Raw genomic sequence first — 12,327 nt, forward strand, 5'->3', positions numbered from 1 at the left:
GCACTGTACATGATGAGTAGGCTTTGCCTTGTCCCAGGCCTAAAAAACTAATTTGGGGCTGATGTCACAATCACATTATAGCAAATAAAAACGGTAATGTTAGACTGGACACTGTTACAGGGTCAGTGCCACCATCTGATTTGTATACCATTGACAAGCGACTCAGTCATCCTGGCCTGTCGGTACTCCTCATGACTTTAAGTATCTCAGTTGGGTGGGTATGCTACAAATAAAGACTTCAACCTACATTACCTATCTAAAACCACAGAAACCTAATTGTTTCCCCGAAATACAGACTTGGAATACAAATATCCCTCTCAATTTATGCCTGTGGCATTCACAGAAAAAAGAAGAAAAAACTCAGATTAAGCTATGCATGCATCCATCCAGTGTTTTTCTCTACAGATAAGTGATGATGTAAAGAGGCAAATAAGCGACTTGAAGGTAGACTTAAGCATTTGTTATCTGGTTGAGGAAATCTGGTCAGTCCCAGAAAGTCAAGACATCAATGACAATGAAAATCAATATACTTCATGCCATAGCCAACCATCTCATTCAAATTTGTGAACTTTGTTGACAAACTTGATTAACTGGGTGGTATATTATAGTACTTATACAAATGTAATATCTGGATAGCAAATTTCCCAGCCTGACACTCCTCTCTTGGGAGAAACAATACAAGGTATGCAGAAAGACAATTAAAGTGTGACATGGAAACCTTTATTTTCGAGCATATTTCACATCATATTGTGTGATTGGAAACAGTGATCAGGTAGTGTTCTTTACTCAGCTGCTTCTTTGCCCTAGACACACACAAAAAAAGTTTCAGGTTCATTTGAATTTAACTGACATTTCAAATTTAACTGACAGGAACTTTCTGTCAGGAACATTTCTTAAACAAAATTTAAGTGAAATTCAATTTGATTTTGATCTAACAGAATTTTATATTTACCTTGCCAGAATCACGGCTCTTTGCTCTCAGTTTGTTGACCTGGGACTCTGCAGTGTCAGCACGCTCCTCAGCCTCCTCCAACTCATGCTGAATCTTCCTGCACTTGGACAGATGGATGTTGGCCTGCTCCTCCTAAAAAACCATAGAGATTGACATTTTTTAATGTCCACAAAGACCAAAAGTCTACTTTGTGTGAAATAATATTGCCACAGTATCAAGTCTTTAGTGTTGAAAATGTATGTTTTGTCCTTACCGCCTCCTCAGCCTGCTTCTTGTAGGCCTTCACCTTGAGCTGCAACTTATCAACCAGATCCTGCAGCCTGGAGATGTTTTTCTTGTCCTCTTCAGTCTATTAAAGTTAATTTAAAAGTAAAGTAGAAAATAAATGTACATGTTGACTTGAATTAAGTTGATTTCTATATTAAATGTCAAAGTGACTGTACCTGATAGGTGAGCTCCTTTACTCTCCTCTCATATTTGCGGACACCCTTAACAGCATCTGCTCCACGTCTCTGCTCAGCCTCCACCTCTGCCTCCAGCTCACGCACCTTCAGAAAACAAGATGAGTATCCATCTTCTCTTCAAAACCCATCTTTCAGCTGTGAAAATTCTTATCATGACTTTCTTACCCTCGACTCAAGTTTCTGGAGCTGCTTCTTTCCACCCTTCATGGCCAGGTTCTCAGCCTCATCCAGGCGGTGCTGCAGGTCCTTAACAGTGACCTCCAGGTTCTTCTTCATCCTCTCCAGGTGAGCACTGGTATCCTGCTCCTTCTTCGGCTCCTCAGCCATCATAGCAGCCTAGAGAATACAGCATAAAACATTGATTAGAAATGTTGTGAAAAAAATACATTGGTGTAAGAACAAATTAAATTTAAACTTACATCAGTGATGGCCTTCTTGGCCTTCTCCTCTGCATTCCTTGCTTCCTGAACGGTGTCATCCACTTCTCCCTGGACCTGGACCAGGTCAGCCTCAAGCTTCTTCTTGGTGTTCAGAAGGCTTGTGTTCTAAAAAAAGATTTAGGCACTTGAGTCATCACATGCCTGATTTTCAGGTTATTTTAAATCTCATTAGCTTTTTAAATCATTGAATAAATGACTGGGTTTGTTCACCTGAGAGTGCAGAAGTCCAACACGCTCACTGGCGTCCACCAGCTCCTGTTCAGCAACTTTGCGACTTCTCTCTGTCTGTTCCAGAGCAGCTCTGAGTTCCTCAATTTCAGCCAACATGAGACCGTTCCTACGATCCACCATAGCAGCTTGTTCCTTGAAGTCCTCCTGGGCTCTGACAGCATCATCAAGGTGCAGTTGCGCATCCTAGTGGAAAAATATCAGGAAAATGTTCACATACATGTTTCCGTCACTGACCACAGTCTGTGCAACAGCTCTGTGTCTTAAAATACCTTCAGCTGTGCCTGAACATTTCTCAGTTGCTTCTGGGACTCAGCAGCCTAGCGACTGGCGTGGCTGAGCTGAATCTCCATCTCATTCAGGTCTCCTTCCATCTTCTTCTTGATTCTCAGGGCATCATTCCTGCTCCTGACCTCAGAATCCAGAGTGCTCTGCATGGAGTCAATCACCCTCTGGCTGTTCCTCTTGATCTGCTCCATCTCCTCATCTTTCTCTGCCAGCTTCCTGTCCACCTCACCCTTAATCTGGTTGAGCTCCAGCTGGACACGCAGGATCTTAGACTCCTTGTGTTCCAGAGTTCCCTGATGATGTCAGAGAAAGAAATGTCCATCTTTGCCTTCAAACCTTTAATAATATATTTGTCTCTGATTTAGAATGTTTTTCAGATTTCTTAGAAAAATAAAGTACCTCAGCCTCTTCAAGAGCTGTCTGGATTTCAGCCTTCTCTGTCTCCACCTGCTTCTTGGACTTCTCCAGCTCATGGATGCTCTTGCCAGTCTCACCAATCTGATAGATACAAGTGTAAATCATTAAGCCTTAAAATGTAAAGTATAAACACTTTATTCTAAAACATGTTGAGTACAGTGTGATTGTTAGATAATGTAGAACTCACGCTGCAGGTTCTTGTTTTCACGCTTCATGGTCTCCAGCTGATTCAGAGTTTCCTCAAAAGAGTTCTTCATCTTGAACAGCTCAGTGCTGAGAGAACAAGCCTCCTTCTATGCTCCCTCAAGTTCTGCCTGACCCTCCTCGTACTTCTGTTTCCACTCAGCCAACACCTGAATAACACAATTAATGCAGTTCAGATTGTTACACAGCAGTATAAAGACAAATGAAAGTATCTTTTTCATTGTTTGTATGGCTGAGCCATATAAAGTAAACAATGCTACCTTGTCAAAGTTCCTCTGCTTCTTGTCCAGGTTGGCAGCCAGCCCATTGGCCCTCTCCACATCAATCATGAGGTCCTCCACCTCACTGTGAAGCCTCTGTTTGGTCTTCTCAAGAGAGGCACACTTTGAATTCGCTGCCTCTGTATGACAGACAGCGTGTATGGATCTTGGGTGGCAGCAATCGCTTCAGGGTGTCGGGTCAGGACACTCCTTTAATGTTCAGATGAGTGTGTAGAAATAAAAGGCGGAGTCCAGATATAAAGTTCAGTCTGTTTATCTATAGGTGTGTGTGTGTGGTTTACTGTAACATAAAGCACAACAATACAGACTGATAAGCAACATAAAGTCCAGCTTAAACACAAAGGACAAACCTGAGCTAGACATATACATCTAACCATATAACAGCTAGAGTACAGAGCTCCAGACTGATTATGAAAGCTTAATGAGCTAACAGTCATCAATCAGCAGCACTGAATAAGCATTCAAACTGTGCAACATATGAATGACTGACACTCACTAGCCATAAGTATTCAGTGTGCAATGTGTATAAATGACAGAAATTAGTGACCAAATTACACAGAAATAGTCTACAGAATGCAGTCACACAAATCTCTCAGGCTATTACCAGCTAGCGGCTAGCTCTGCATCACATCTTGTAAACGGATAGAATTTACCAAAAAGTAAGCAAAATATGGCTAATATAAACATCAGCAGGGCGTAACATAAACATGAAATAACATCAACTCACGGTTTTATGGACGCACACACTGCAGAAACATTCATCTGATGTCTCCACGCTGATCTACACGTCTTTGAGGCGTTCAGGGACATAGGCAGTGTGGGATATCTGAGTTCACATGCACAGCGCATGATCAGCACTTGATTAGGCAAAGGAGATATATAGGAGCGAAACATGCACAGAGGGACGACCTTTTGTACAGCCTCAATCTGCTCCTCAGCCTCCTGAAGGCGCTGGGCCAACTTCTTCCTGTTTGGAAAAGGCACTTTTTTTTCTCCCAATGAACGGTGGGAAATTACCTGTGGCCTCAGTAACAAGAATTTGCAATATGAGCTCTGAACACATTATGCAACAGGTAGCTGAATCCATTTGGCCCCAGTGGGAACAGGGAATATTCTATTTGAATGGAGCTACTGGTGTTACAGATGTAACACTGGTGTTCTGCCCAGGCTTAATGTTCTGAGGGTAGGGATTATTTTTCATCTTTTTCTTAAACAGGTGTTGGATTAGCAAATAAAAATATTTTGGAAACATTTATTGAAATGCAAGTTTTAATGTTAGCAGTGCAGTTGTCAGCTGACTTATGCCAAAATGATACACTTCTGAACTGGCCATTCAGTTGTATAAATGTTACTCACTTGGCTTCCTCAAGCTCCTCAGTGCGCTGGATAGCATCAGTTTCATACTTTGATCTCCACTGTGCCACCTCACTGCTGGCCTTGGACATTCCTCGCTGCAGCTCAGCCTTGGCCTCCTGCTCCTCCTCAAACTGCTCCCTCAGCAGATCACGGTCATGGCGGGCTGATTGCAGGCCATGGGCAAGAGCATTCTTGGCCTGGTGTATAAAATATTATTGAAGATACAAAATTCCTTAATCTCAAACATATATACCAATACACACTTACTGAACAGTTTCCTACCTTAACCTCCTCCTCAATCTGTCTCTTCAGCTCCTCAATCTGCTGTGTGAAGGCCTGTTTGCCTCTGGTCAGCTGGGAGACAAGTGCTTCTTTCTCCTCAATTTGACGGCTGAACTCACCTTGTGTAAGAGATGTCATGATACCATTAGTTTGTGTTGTGCTTCTCAAAAACGCACAACAGATCATTCACTGATAACTTGTAGATACCATTTTCTGTCAGGAGACGTGCTTTCTGTGCACTTATGTCATTCATTTGACGGACGTTTTCATCATTCTTGGTCTTCAGTTCGCTAAGTTGGTCCTCAAGAGTGCGGCACATTTTTTCAAGATTTCCCTGATGAGGAAAAGAGAGATGAGATCAGTGATCAGATTTTACTTTGGCTATAATATTGATTACCTTATTTACTGTACTAATTTGGGTATTAAAATAGCATGCAATGCTTTGTGCACCTTTGCTTTTGCAACATTCTCCATGTTGCTGGAGAGGTCGTCAATTTCCATCTTGTATTCACTCTTTTCCTTCTCAAGCTTCTGCTTAACACGCTGGAGGTTGTCGATCTGCTCTCCCAGCTCAGCAACACTGTCAGCCTGCTTCTTGCGAAGAGCGGCAGCAGTGGCTTCATGCTGCAGAGTGGACTCCTCAAGGTCACGAAGGAGCTTCTGGAGCTCAGCTTCATGCTTCTTGTCCATCTCAATCTGAGCAGCAGTAGCACCACCGGCCTCTTCCAGCCTCTCGCTGATCTCCTCAAGTTCCCTGGAGAGGTCAGCTCTCTGCTTCTCAACCTTGGCATGAGCAGCACGCTCAGCCTCAATCTCCTCCTCCAGTTCCTCAATACGGGCCTGTTGAATGTAGGTGTAATGTATTTCAGGAAACTTCCACTTTTAATACACAACACGGGAATTGTAAACTATGCAGTGATGTTTTTTCTTGTAGCACAATATGTCACCTGAAGCTCCTTAGTCTTCTTCTGGAGCTGAGCACCCATTGACTGCTCGTCTTCAATCTTGCTCAGGAGTTGACTGATTTCAAAGTCTTTCCTGTGAAAATAGTACATAGAATAGACAGAGTTCATGTATTTGTGTATAATTTTTTACAAGAATTGTTGTTGGACTAAGTAAAAGAATACATATACTTTTTGATTTTCTCATCAGACTGCTGCTTGTCATTCTCAAGATCCATGATGGATTCCTGGGCCAATTTCAGATCACCCTCAAGCTTCCTCTTGGCTCTCTCAAGGTCCATACGCAGCTTCTTCTCTTGCTCCAGAGAACCCTCAAGCTGAAATACAATGAGTTTCTTAGTCATCACATTCAAGAAGAATCTTGTCTTTCCACTCTGAGCAACTTTGTGCACTTACATCATCCACTTGCTGCTCAAGCTTGGTCTTGGCCTTGGTCAGAGTGTTGACTTTGTCTTCCTCAGCCTGCAGGTCATCAAGAGTCTGCTGATGAGCCTCCTGCAGGGCTTTCTTTTCCTTGGTCAGCTTAGCAATGCTCTCATCCTGAGAGGCCATCTCCTCGGTCAGGTTCTTCACCTAAATATGCAAGAAAGATTTTGTCAGTAAATGGCAATCATCATAATCTTGCTTGAGCTGCTGGAAAGAGTATTTTTTAGGAACCTTGTTCTCAGTGGCGTGTTTCTCCCTCTCCACTTTGGCCAAGGTAAGCTCCAGGTCATCAATATCCTTCTTGAGTTCAGAGCATTCATCCTCCAATTTTCTGTTCTTGGCAGTGAGCTCAGCATTGATTTCCTCTTCATCCTCCAGTCTCTCATTTGTCTCTTTGAGTTTGGCCTCCAGCTGAATCTTACTCTTGATAAGTCCCTCACATCTCTCCTCAGCATCTGACAGATTCTCTGCTTCCTAGTTAATTTCATGAAAATACATGTTAGCACATTGACAGTGAAAAACATGAAAAGCACAACTGTCTGTTGATGTGAACTTACAGATGCTACTTGCAGCTGCAGATCATTCTTCTCCTGCAGAAGGGACACCATCTTCTCCTCCAGTTCCTTCTTCTTGGCCAGGGCAGCAGCCAAGTCATTTGTCATCTTATCATAGTTCTCCTTCATATTTTGCAGCTCCTTCTCAGTTTCAGCACTCTTCAGCAGAGGCTTGACCTTGTAGTACACCTTCATCCATGGCCAGTGTTTCACATTCATGAATGAGCGGACATTGTACTGGATGGTATAAATGGATTCCCTGTGGATAAGAAGAGGCTATTATATAAAATGTTGTTTGTGATTTTTCATACCATCATTTAGAATGATCTGTTTTCAGCATGCCTCCTCTACATCATCTTCACAAACTCCTTTCTCATGACGTAACCACGGCACAAAGCCTGAGTCATGGTGACCAGAGTTGCCAGTTTTTCATCTCTCATTTCCTCAAGGACACCCAGCAGACCAGCCTTGAAGAAAACCTGGACAAACAAAAAATAAAAATAAATGCAGGATAAACTCAGATAGTGATTACTTCACCCACCTTACATGGTTCAAGACCTTTCAGGCGTAAGGGGTTTCATGAATGGAGACATGCTGGCTGCTATGTCTCTTTTCTAACATCTGAGCACTTGGAACTGAATTCATTAAAGTCAAGTAAGTAGTTTTCAGATGTTATGCTTAATTATTTATATGTCTAGTACATTATGTATAATTAAAAGAAAAAACTAAAACACACTGGAGTGAACAACTTCATCATTCTTTGGTAAAAAAAAATAAAAAATAAATAAAAATAAAGGATAGAAAGGTGCTTACTTTAGTGTGTCCGAATTTATATTCATCGTGATTAACATCAATTGACCCAAGCAGCTTCTCTGAAGCCTTCTTGTTGTCAATGAACTGGCCCTCAGGGATCACACTGGCATTTAGCACTTTATACCTTTTATGAGAGAGTTAATGGTCAGTATGAGCATTTTCTTTTAATAATCTGCATCAAAACTATGTTGAAATATTCACTGATACCTCTGCTTGAAGTCACCATAGAGGATTCTGCTGGGGAAACCTTTTCTGCAGATTCTGATACCCTCCAGCACACCATTACACCTGAGCTGGTGGATGACCAGGAAGTTCTCCATCAAGCCTGGAAAACAGAAATTTCTTGATGAACTTTTTTGATGAAATAATCTCCTTGTTGAAGCAACAGGAAATTACGTAAACGATACCAACAAAACTAAACCAGTTCTCACTGACTCTATTGAGATTATGTTCTTTATGTACCTGGAGTCTTTGACTCATTGGGAATCAGGCAGCGCACAAAGTGAGGATGGGTGCTCCTCAAGTTAGTCATCAGCTTGCCCAAGTTCTCCTGTAGATCCAAAATGATCAGTCTTATTACAAGTGAATTTTCATACAAACTGACATATATGAGATACATTTGCAATTTTAAACCTTACCCTAAACTGTGAAGACACAGTTTGCATAGAACCACCCTTCTTTTTGCCTCCCTTCTTGCCACCACTAGTCTCTGTTGATAATTTACAGTACACATATTTTGTTAGATTGTGATGTCAAATGAACATGAACACATGCTTTTTATTGAAAAATATACAGTATTTTTGACCTTGAGATGGGTTTTAGTTTACTATAGTTACTATCATACCTTCAATGACAGGAGGATACAGGATAGCCAGCAGTTTCACTGAGGATTTCTGGTACAGCTGGATAACGGAATCATTCAGTGGATCCTTGTTCTTGTCCAGCCAGCCAATGATATTGTAGTCCACAGTACCAGCATAGTACACCAAAGAGAAGTGGGCCTTAGCCTTGCCCTTGGCGGGCTTTGGCTTTTCAAATGCTTTGTTTTTGCCAAGATGCTGGTCATACAGCTTGTTCTTGAAAGATGTGTCTGTGGCCTTGGGGAACATGCACTCCTCTTCAAGGATGGAGAAGATGCCCATAGGCTTGAAAAAACATAGGAAAAAGTATGTCATTAAGTGACACATTAAGTCAAATCGAGAACAACTACATATAATCACAAAATCAAGTGATTACCTTTTCAATCAGCTCAATGCAGGCAGCCAAATCCATGCCAAAGTCAATGAACTCCCAGATAATACCCTCCTTCTTGTACTCCTCTTGCTCCAGGATGAACATGTGGTGGTTGAAAAACTGTTGCAGTTTCTCATTAGTGAAGTTGATGCACAGCTGCTCCAAGGTGTTGAACTGTGAGGGGAAAACATAATTAGCATAGTCTCTTGCAGGCAGTAAGAATGATTCTGTAATAAAAATTATTGGCTGCTGAATTTTTGGAAATGAAGCTTACATCAAAGATTTCAAAGCCAGCAATATCCAGGACACCAATGAAGTACTGTCTCGCTTGTTTGGTATCCAGTGTCTGTTTGATACGGATGACCATCCACAAGAACATTCTCTCATATATAGACTTGGCCAGGGCACTCACTGAGTTATTCACCTGAATAAAAACAAGGATGTCATTTTATAAAGTCCATCAACCCTTTTGTAAATTGCTGATTACTGGTAATTTAAACTTCTTCTAATGAGACAAATGACACAAAAGATTCAAAATAGAGAATACAGCTAAGATGGATCTTGACTTAATTTGCATCATACATTTAGCATGCAATGTATAAAACACATCAAGAGTAGTAATACATTGAAGTCTTCCACTGCATTCTTTCTTTCAAATAAACTAGTTTTACAATATATTACATCATTCCACTACAACTAACATAAATAATCTGTTCTAAATAGTAGAATATCCTGATGTTCATAATTCATGTTTACCTGAGGCACAGTCTGTCCCTTGGTGACAAATTCATTTCTGACCTTTACTCTCGGATAGCACAGAGCCTTCAGCATGTCAGCTGAGTTCAGACCCAGTAAGTAAGCAACCTTGTCAGCCTCTGAAAACAGTTCAATGATTTCCATCAGAAATCAGTGTGATTAAAAACGTTATTACTGTTGTGCTCCAAGGTACTTTATTTTAGCTGACACTGAGTACTCACCCTCTGTGCCATCAGGCTCAGCCTGCTCTTCACGCTGCTTCTGCTTGAACTTCATGTTACCATGGTGGAGCACAGCACCAGTCATCTTGTAGATACTTGCCTTCTCTTCACCGGTGAAGCCCAGGATATCGATAGCATTCTAAATTTGAAAGAGGTGTCCACACAAAATATAATCACTTAAGTAATTGCATCTGAACAAACACTTTTGATGATGTATTTAATGCACAAAATATATTTTGAGGTGGGGATCACTCACATCAGTGGCTTCCAGCTCAACTTTGTCATCAATGCTGGCCATAGTGATCTGACTCATGCTACACATGGGGAAGTCGTAGGGGTTGGTTGTGATGAGTGCCAACTCTGGAGATCAAAAAAGGGTGAAATGTAAATAGATTTATGTTATGTGAAAATTGTAATATGGTTACACGTGCAGAATCTCAGTTTGCTTACCAATCAGCTCAGGCTTGTGGTTGGTCATCATCTGGTAGAAGATGTGGTAGCCTCTTTCATCAGGAAGCTGGAATGTCACTCTAGACTTCTCCAGCAGATCTACAAATATTGTTCATAAGTCACAGCCTGGCCAATTCTCAATTCCAGTCGTTCATATGAGTGTTATTACTTACATGTCTCAATATCAGCACTAGCCAGTTTGCCAGTTGTGCCAAAATGGATTCTGATGAATTTACCCTGTTTGGAAGACAGGAATTTTTAATGTCCCATGACACTGACAATCTGTAACAAGACCTGTCTCATGTATAGAAATCGCTCCATACTTACAAAACGAGAGGAGTTGTCATTCCTCACAGTTTTGGCGTTACCATAGGCCTCCAGCAGGGGATTGGCTGCAATAATCTGATCCTCCAGTGACCCCTATAATCCAGGTTTAAACTTGCTATCAGAAAATGACTTTATTTTTTCCCCTGGACATATACTGTATGTCATATTGAAAGATAACTGAATTCTAATCATTACATAGTAACACACCTTTGACATGTCCCTCTTTTTGTCTCCACCTCCAACTGAGATTGTTGCAAAGTACTGGATGACACGCTTGGTGTTGACAGTCTTTCCAGCACCAGATTCTCCACTAGGTATAGACACAGACTTATAAGTAGCTGATCAAGTTATCTGACTATGTCAGAGAGAGTCAACAAATGTAAATGTTACAAACTTACGTGATCAAGACAGACTGGTTCTCCCTATCTGTTAAATAGAAAAAAGAGAAGAAAAAAATAAAATAAAAGCAAAATAATTAATTTTGTTTCCTGCAATAGAAACCTCATTTACTGATAAATTCTTCTAAATTGTTATGGTAATGACTTACCAGTAAGCATGAACTGATAAGCGTTGTCAGAGACAGAGAAGATGTGGGGTGGAGCCTCCATACGCTTCTTGCCTCTGTAGGCAGCCACACATTCAGCATCGTACACTGGAAGCCACTTGTAGGGGTTCACAGTGGCACAGAACAACCCAGAGTAGGTCTGAAAGTGATCACAGAGATTCACCAGTTAACTCTGTGTTTCTGTCAAGTATTTCCAACCATACTGTTATGTCATTAGGCACATTGTCTTATGTAGATCATCCATGCTGCATAATGCTCTTTGAAATTATACAGCACAGAGGCTTCATTGAGATGGGTCATCATGGCCATGTCCTCAATCTTGTCATACTTGGGAGGGTTCACTGGAGAGACGTTATCTTCTTTGACTGTCCTCTCCTGGAATAAAACATTTGTGATTATCAGAACTGGTCATATTGAATTTCCAGATGACTCAGACTTTATGATACCAACCTCCTGAGTGTCCAGGACCTTGACAGTGACTTTGCCACCATCTTTCTTGATGATTGTTCCCTTCAGGTACAGCTCCTTGGCATCGGACACGTAGCAGGCACTCTTGGCATCAAAAGGTTTGCTCTGAGCTTCAATTCTCTCCCTTTCTGGCTTCCGGAGGTAAACAGCAGCCTTGCCATATATGGCCATCTCTGCATCCATACTCATGGTGGCGGCTGATGTCTGGTTGATAATTACAAAGGAACTGCCATCATAAACTTATGCTTTAAGTCCATGTGATTAAACAGCACATGAACTTAAACTTCTGCTGAATAATTAACATATCCAAACTGAAACATGTTTGTATTTTCTTACAGAAAGACTTCTGCTAAATTCAAATTCCTTTTCAGACTCAGTTAGTGAGAATAAACTAACTAATACTAATATTGCCTTGTTTTGTTAAAAAGTCTGGATGAAAAACCGTGGACAGTGATTGAAAGAACAATATTTTGCATATTTATCAAATGCTTATAATGAAAACTCAAACACTAAAAAGCTGTCCTTACCTGACCCCCTCTCTCTCACAACACTATTCACCAATCCTGTTAAAAAAATCTAGTTAGAGTAGATGTAAAATCAAGATAACAAATGTTAATATAACTTGTATCTTAAATAAAGA

General features: G+C 41.0%; 1 protein-coding gene, 1 long non-coding RNA gene and 2 pseudogenes across 2 annotated transcripts; all 4 read right to left on the bottom strand.

Moving 5' to 3' along the window:
* Nucleotides 1-767: 767 nt before the first annotated feature.
* LOC125887289 (myosin heavy chain, fast skeletal muscle-like) lies at nt 768-2,894 on the bottom strand (annotated as a pseudogene).
* An 88-nt stretch (nt 2,895-2,982) lies between these two features.
* LOC125886888 (uncharacterized) lies at nt 2,983-4,129 on the bottom strand. Its single transcript, XR_007449099.1, has 3 exons — nt 4,002-4,129; nt 3,254-3,554; nt 2,983-3,142 (listed from the first exon to the last, which is right to left on the bottom strand). It is a non-coding gene; the product is annotated as an uncharacterized LOC125886888 (long non-coding RNA).
* Nucleotides 4,130-4,626: 497 nt separating this feature from the next.
* On the bottom strand, nt 4,627-7,053 carry LOC125887290 (myosin heavy chain, fast skeletal muscle-like; annotated as a pseudogene).
* Nucleotides 7,054-7,201: 148 nt separating this feature from the next.
* On the bottom strand, nt 7,202-11,876 carry LOC125887291 (myosin heavy chain, fast skeletal muscle-like). The gene is made up of 19 exons (XM_049573990.1): nt 11,670-11,876; nt 11,439-11,594; nt 11,202-11,358; nt 11,053-11,080; nt 10,850-10,964; nt 10,655-10,747; nt 10,501-10,564; nt 10,328-10,426; nt 10,134-10,237; nt 9,878-10,016; nt 9,657-9,775; nt 9,175-9,324; nt 8,904-9,074; nt 8,495-8,812; nt 8,306-8,374; nt 8,130-8,217; nt 7,875-7,992; nt 7,668-7,791; nt 7,202-7,333 (listed from the first exon to the last, which is right to left on the bottom strand). The coding sequence occupies exons 1-19, from the start codon at nt 11,874-11,876 to the stop codon at nt 7,202-7,204; spliced, it is 2,451 nt and encodes an 816-aa protein (XP_049429947.1).
* Between the last annotated feature and the right edge of the window lie 451 nt (nt 11,877-12,327).

This window comes from Epinephelus fuscoguttatus, linkage group LG4 (assembly GCF_011397635.1).
Source record: "Epinephelus fuscoguttatus linkage group LG4, E.fuscoguttatus.final_Chr_v1".
Classification (NCBI taxonomy): Eukaryota; Metazoa; Chordata; class Actinopteri; order Perciformes; family Serranidae; genus Epinephelus; species Epinephelus fuscoguttatus.

Excerpts from the sequence above, each read along its gene's own strand:
- LOC125887291 (XM_049573990.1), bottom strand. The coding sequence starts at position 11,876 with ATGAGTATGGATGCAGAGATGGCCATATATGGCAAGGCTGCTGTTTAC. Across the intron at positions 10,748-10,849 it reads TGTCAAAGGTGTGTTACTAT|GGGTCACTGGAGGATCAGAT; the intron begins GTAATGATTAGA and ends CCTGGATTATAG. Across the intron at positions 9,776-9,877 it reads TGAGCCTGATGGCACAGAGG|AGGCTGACAAGGTTGCTTAC; the intron begins GTGAGTACTCAG and ends AACTGTTTTCAG.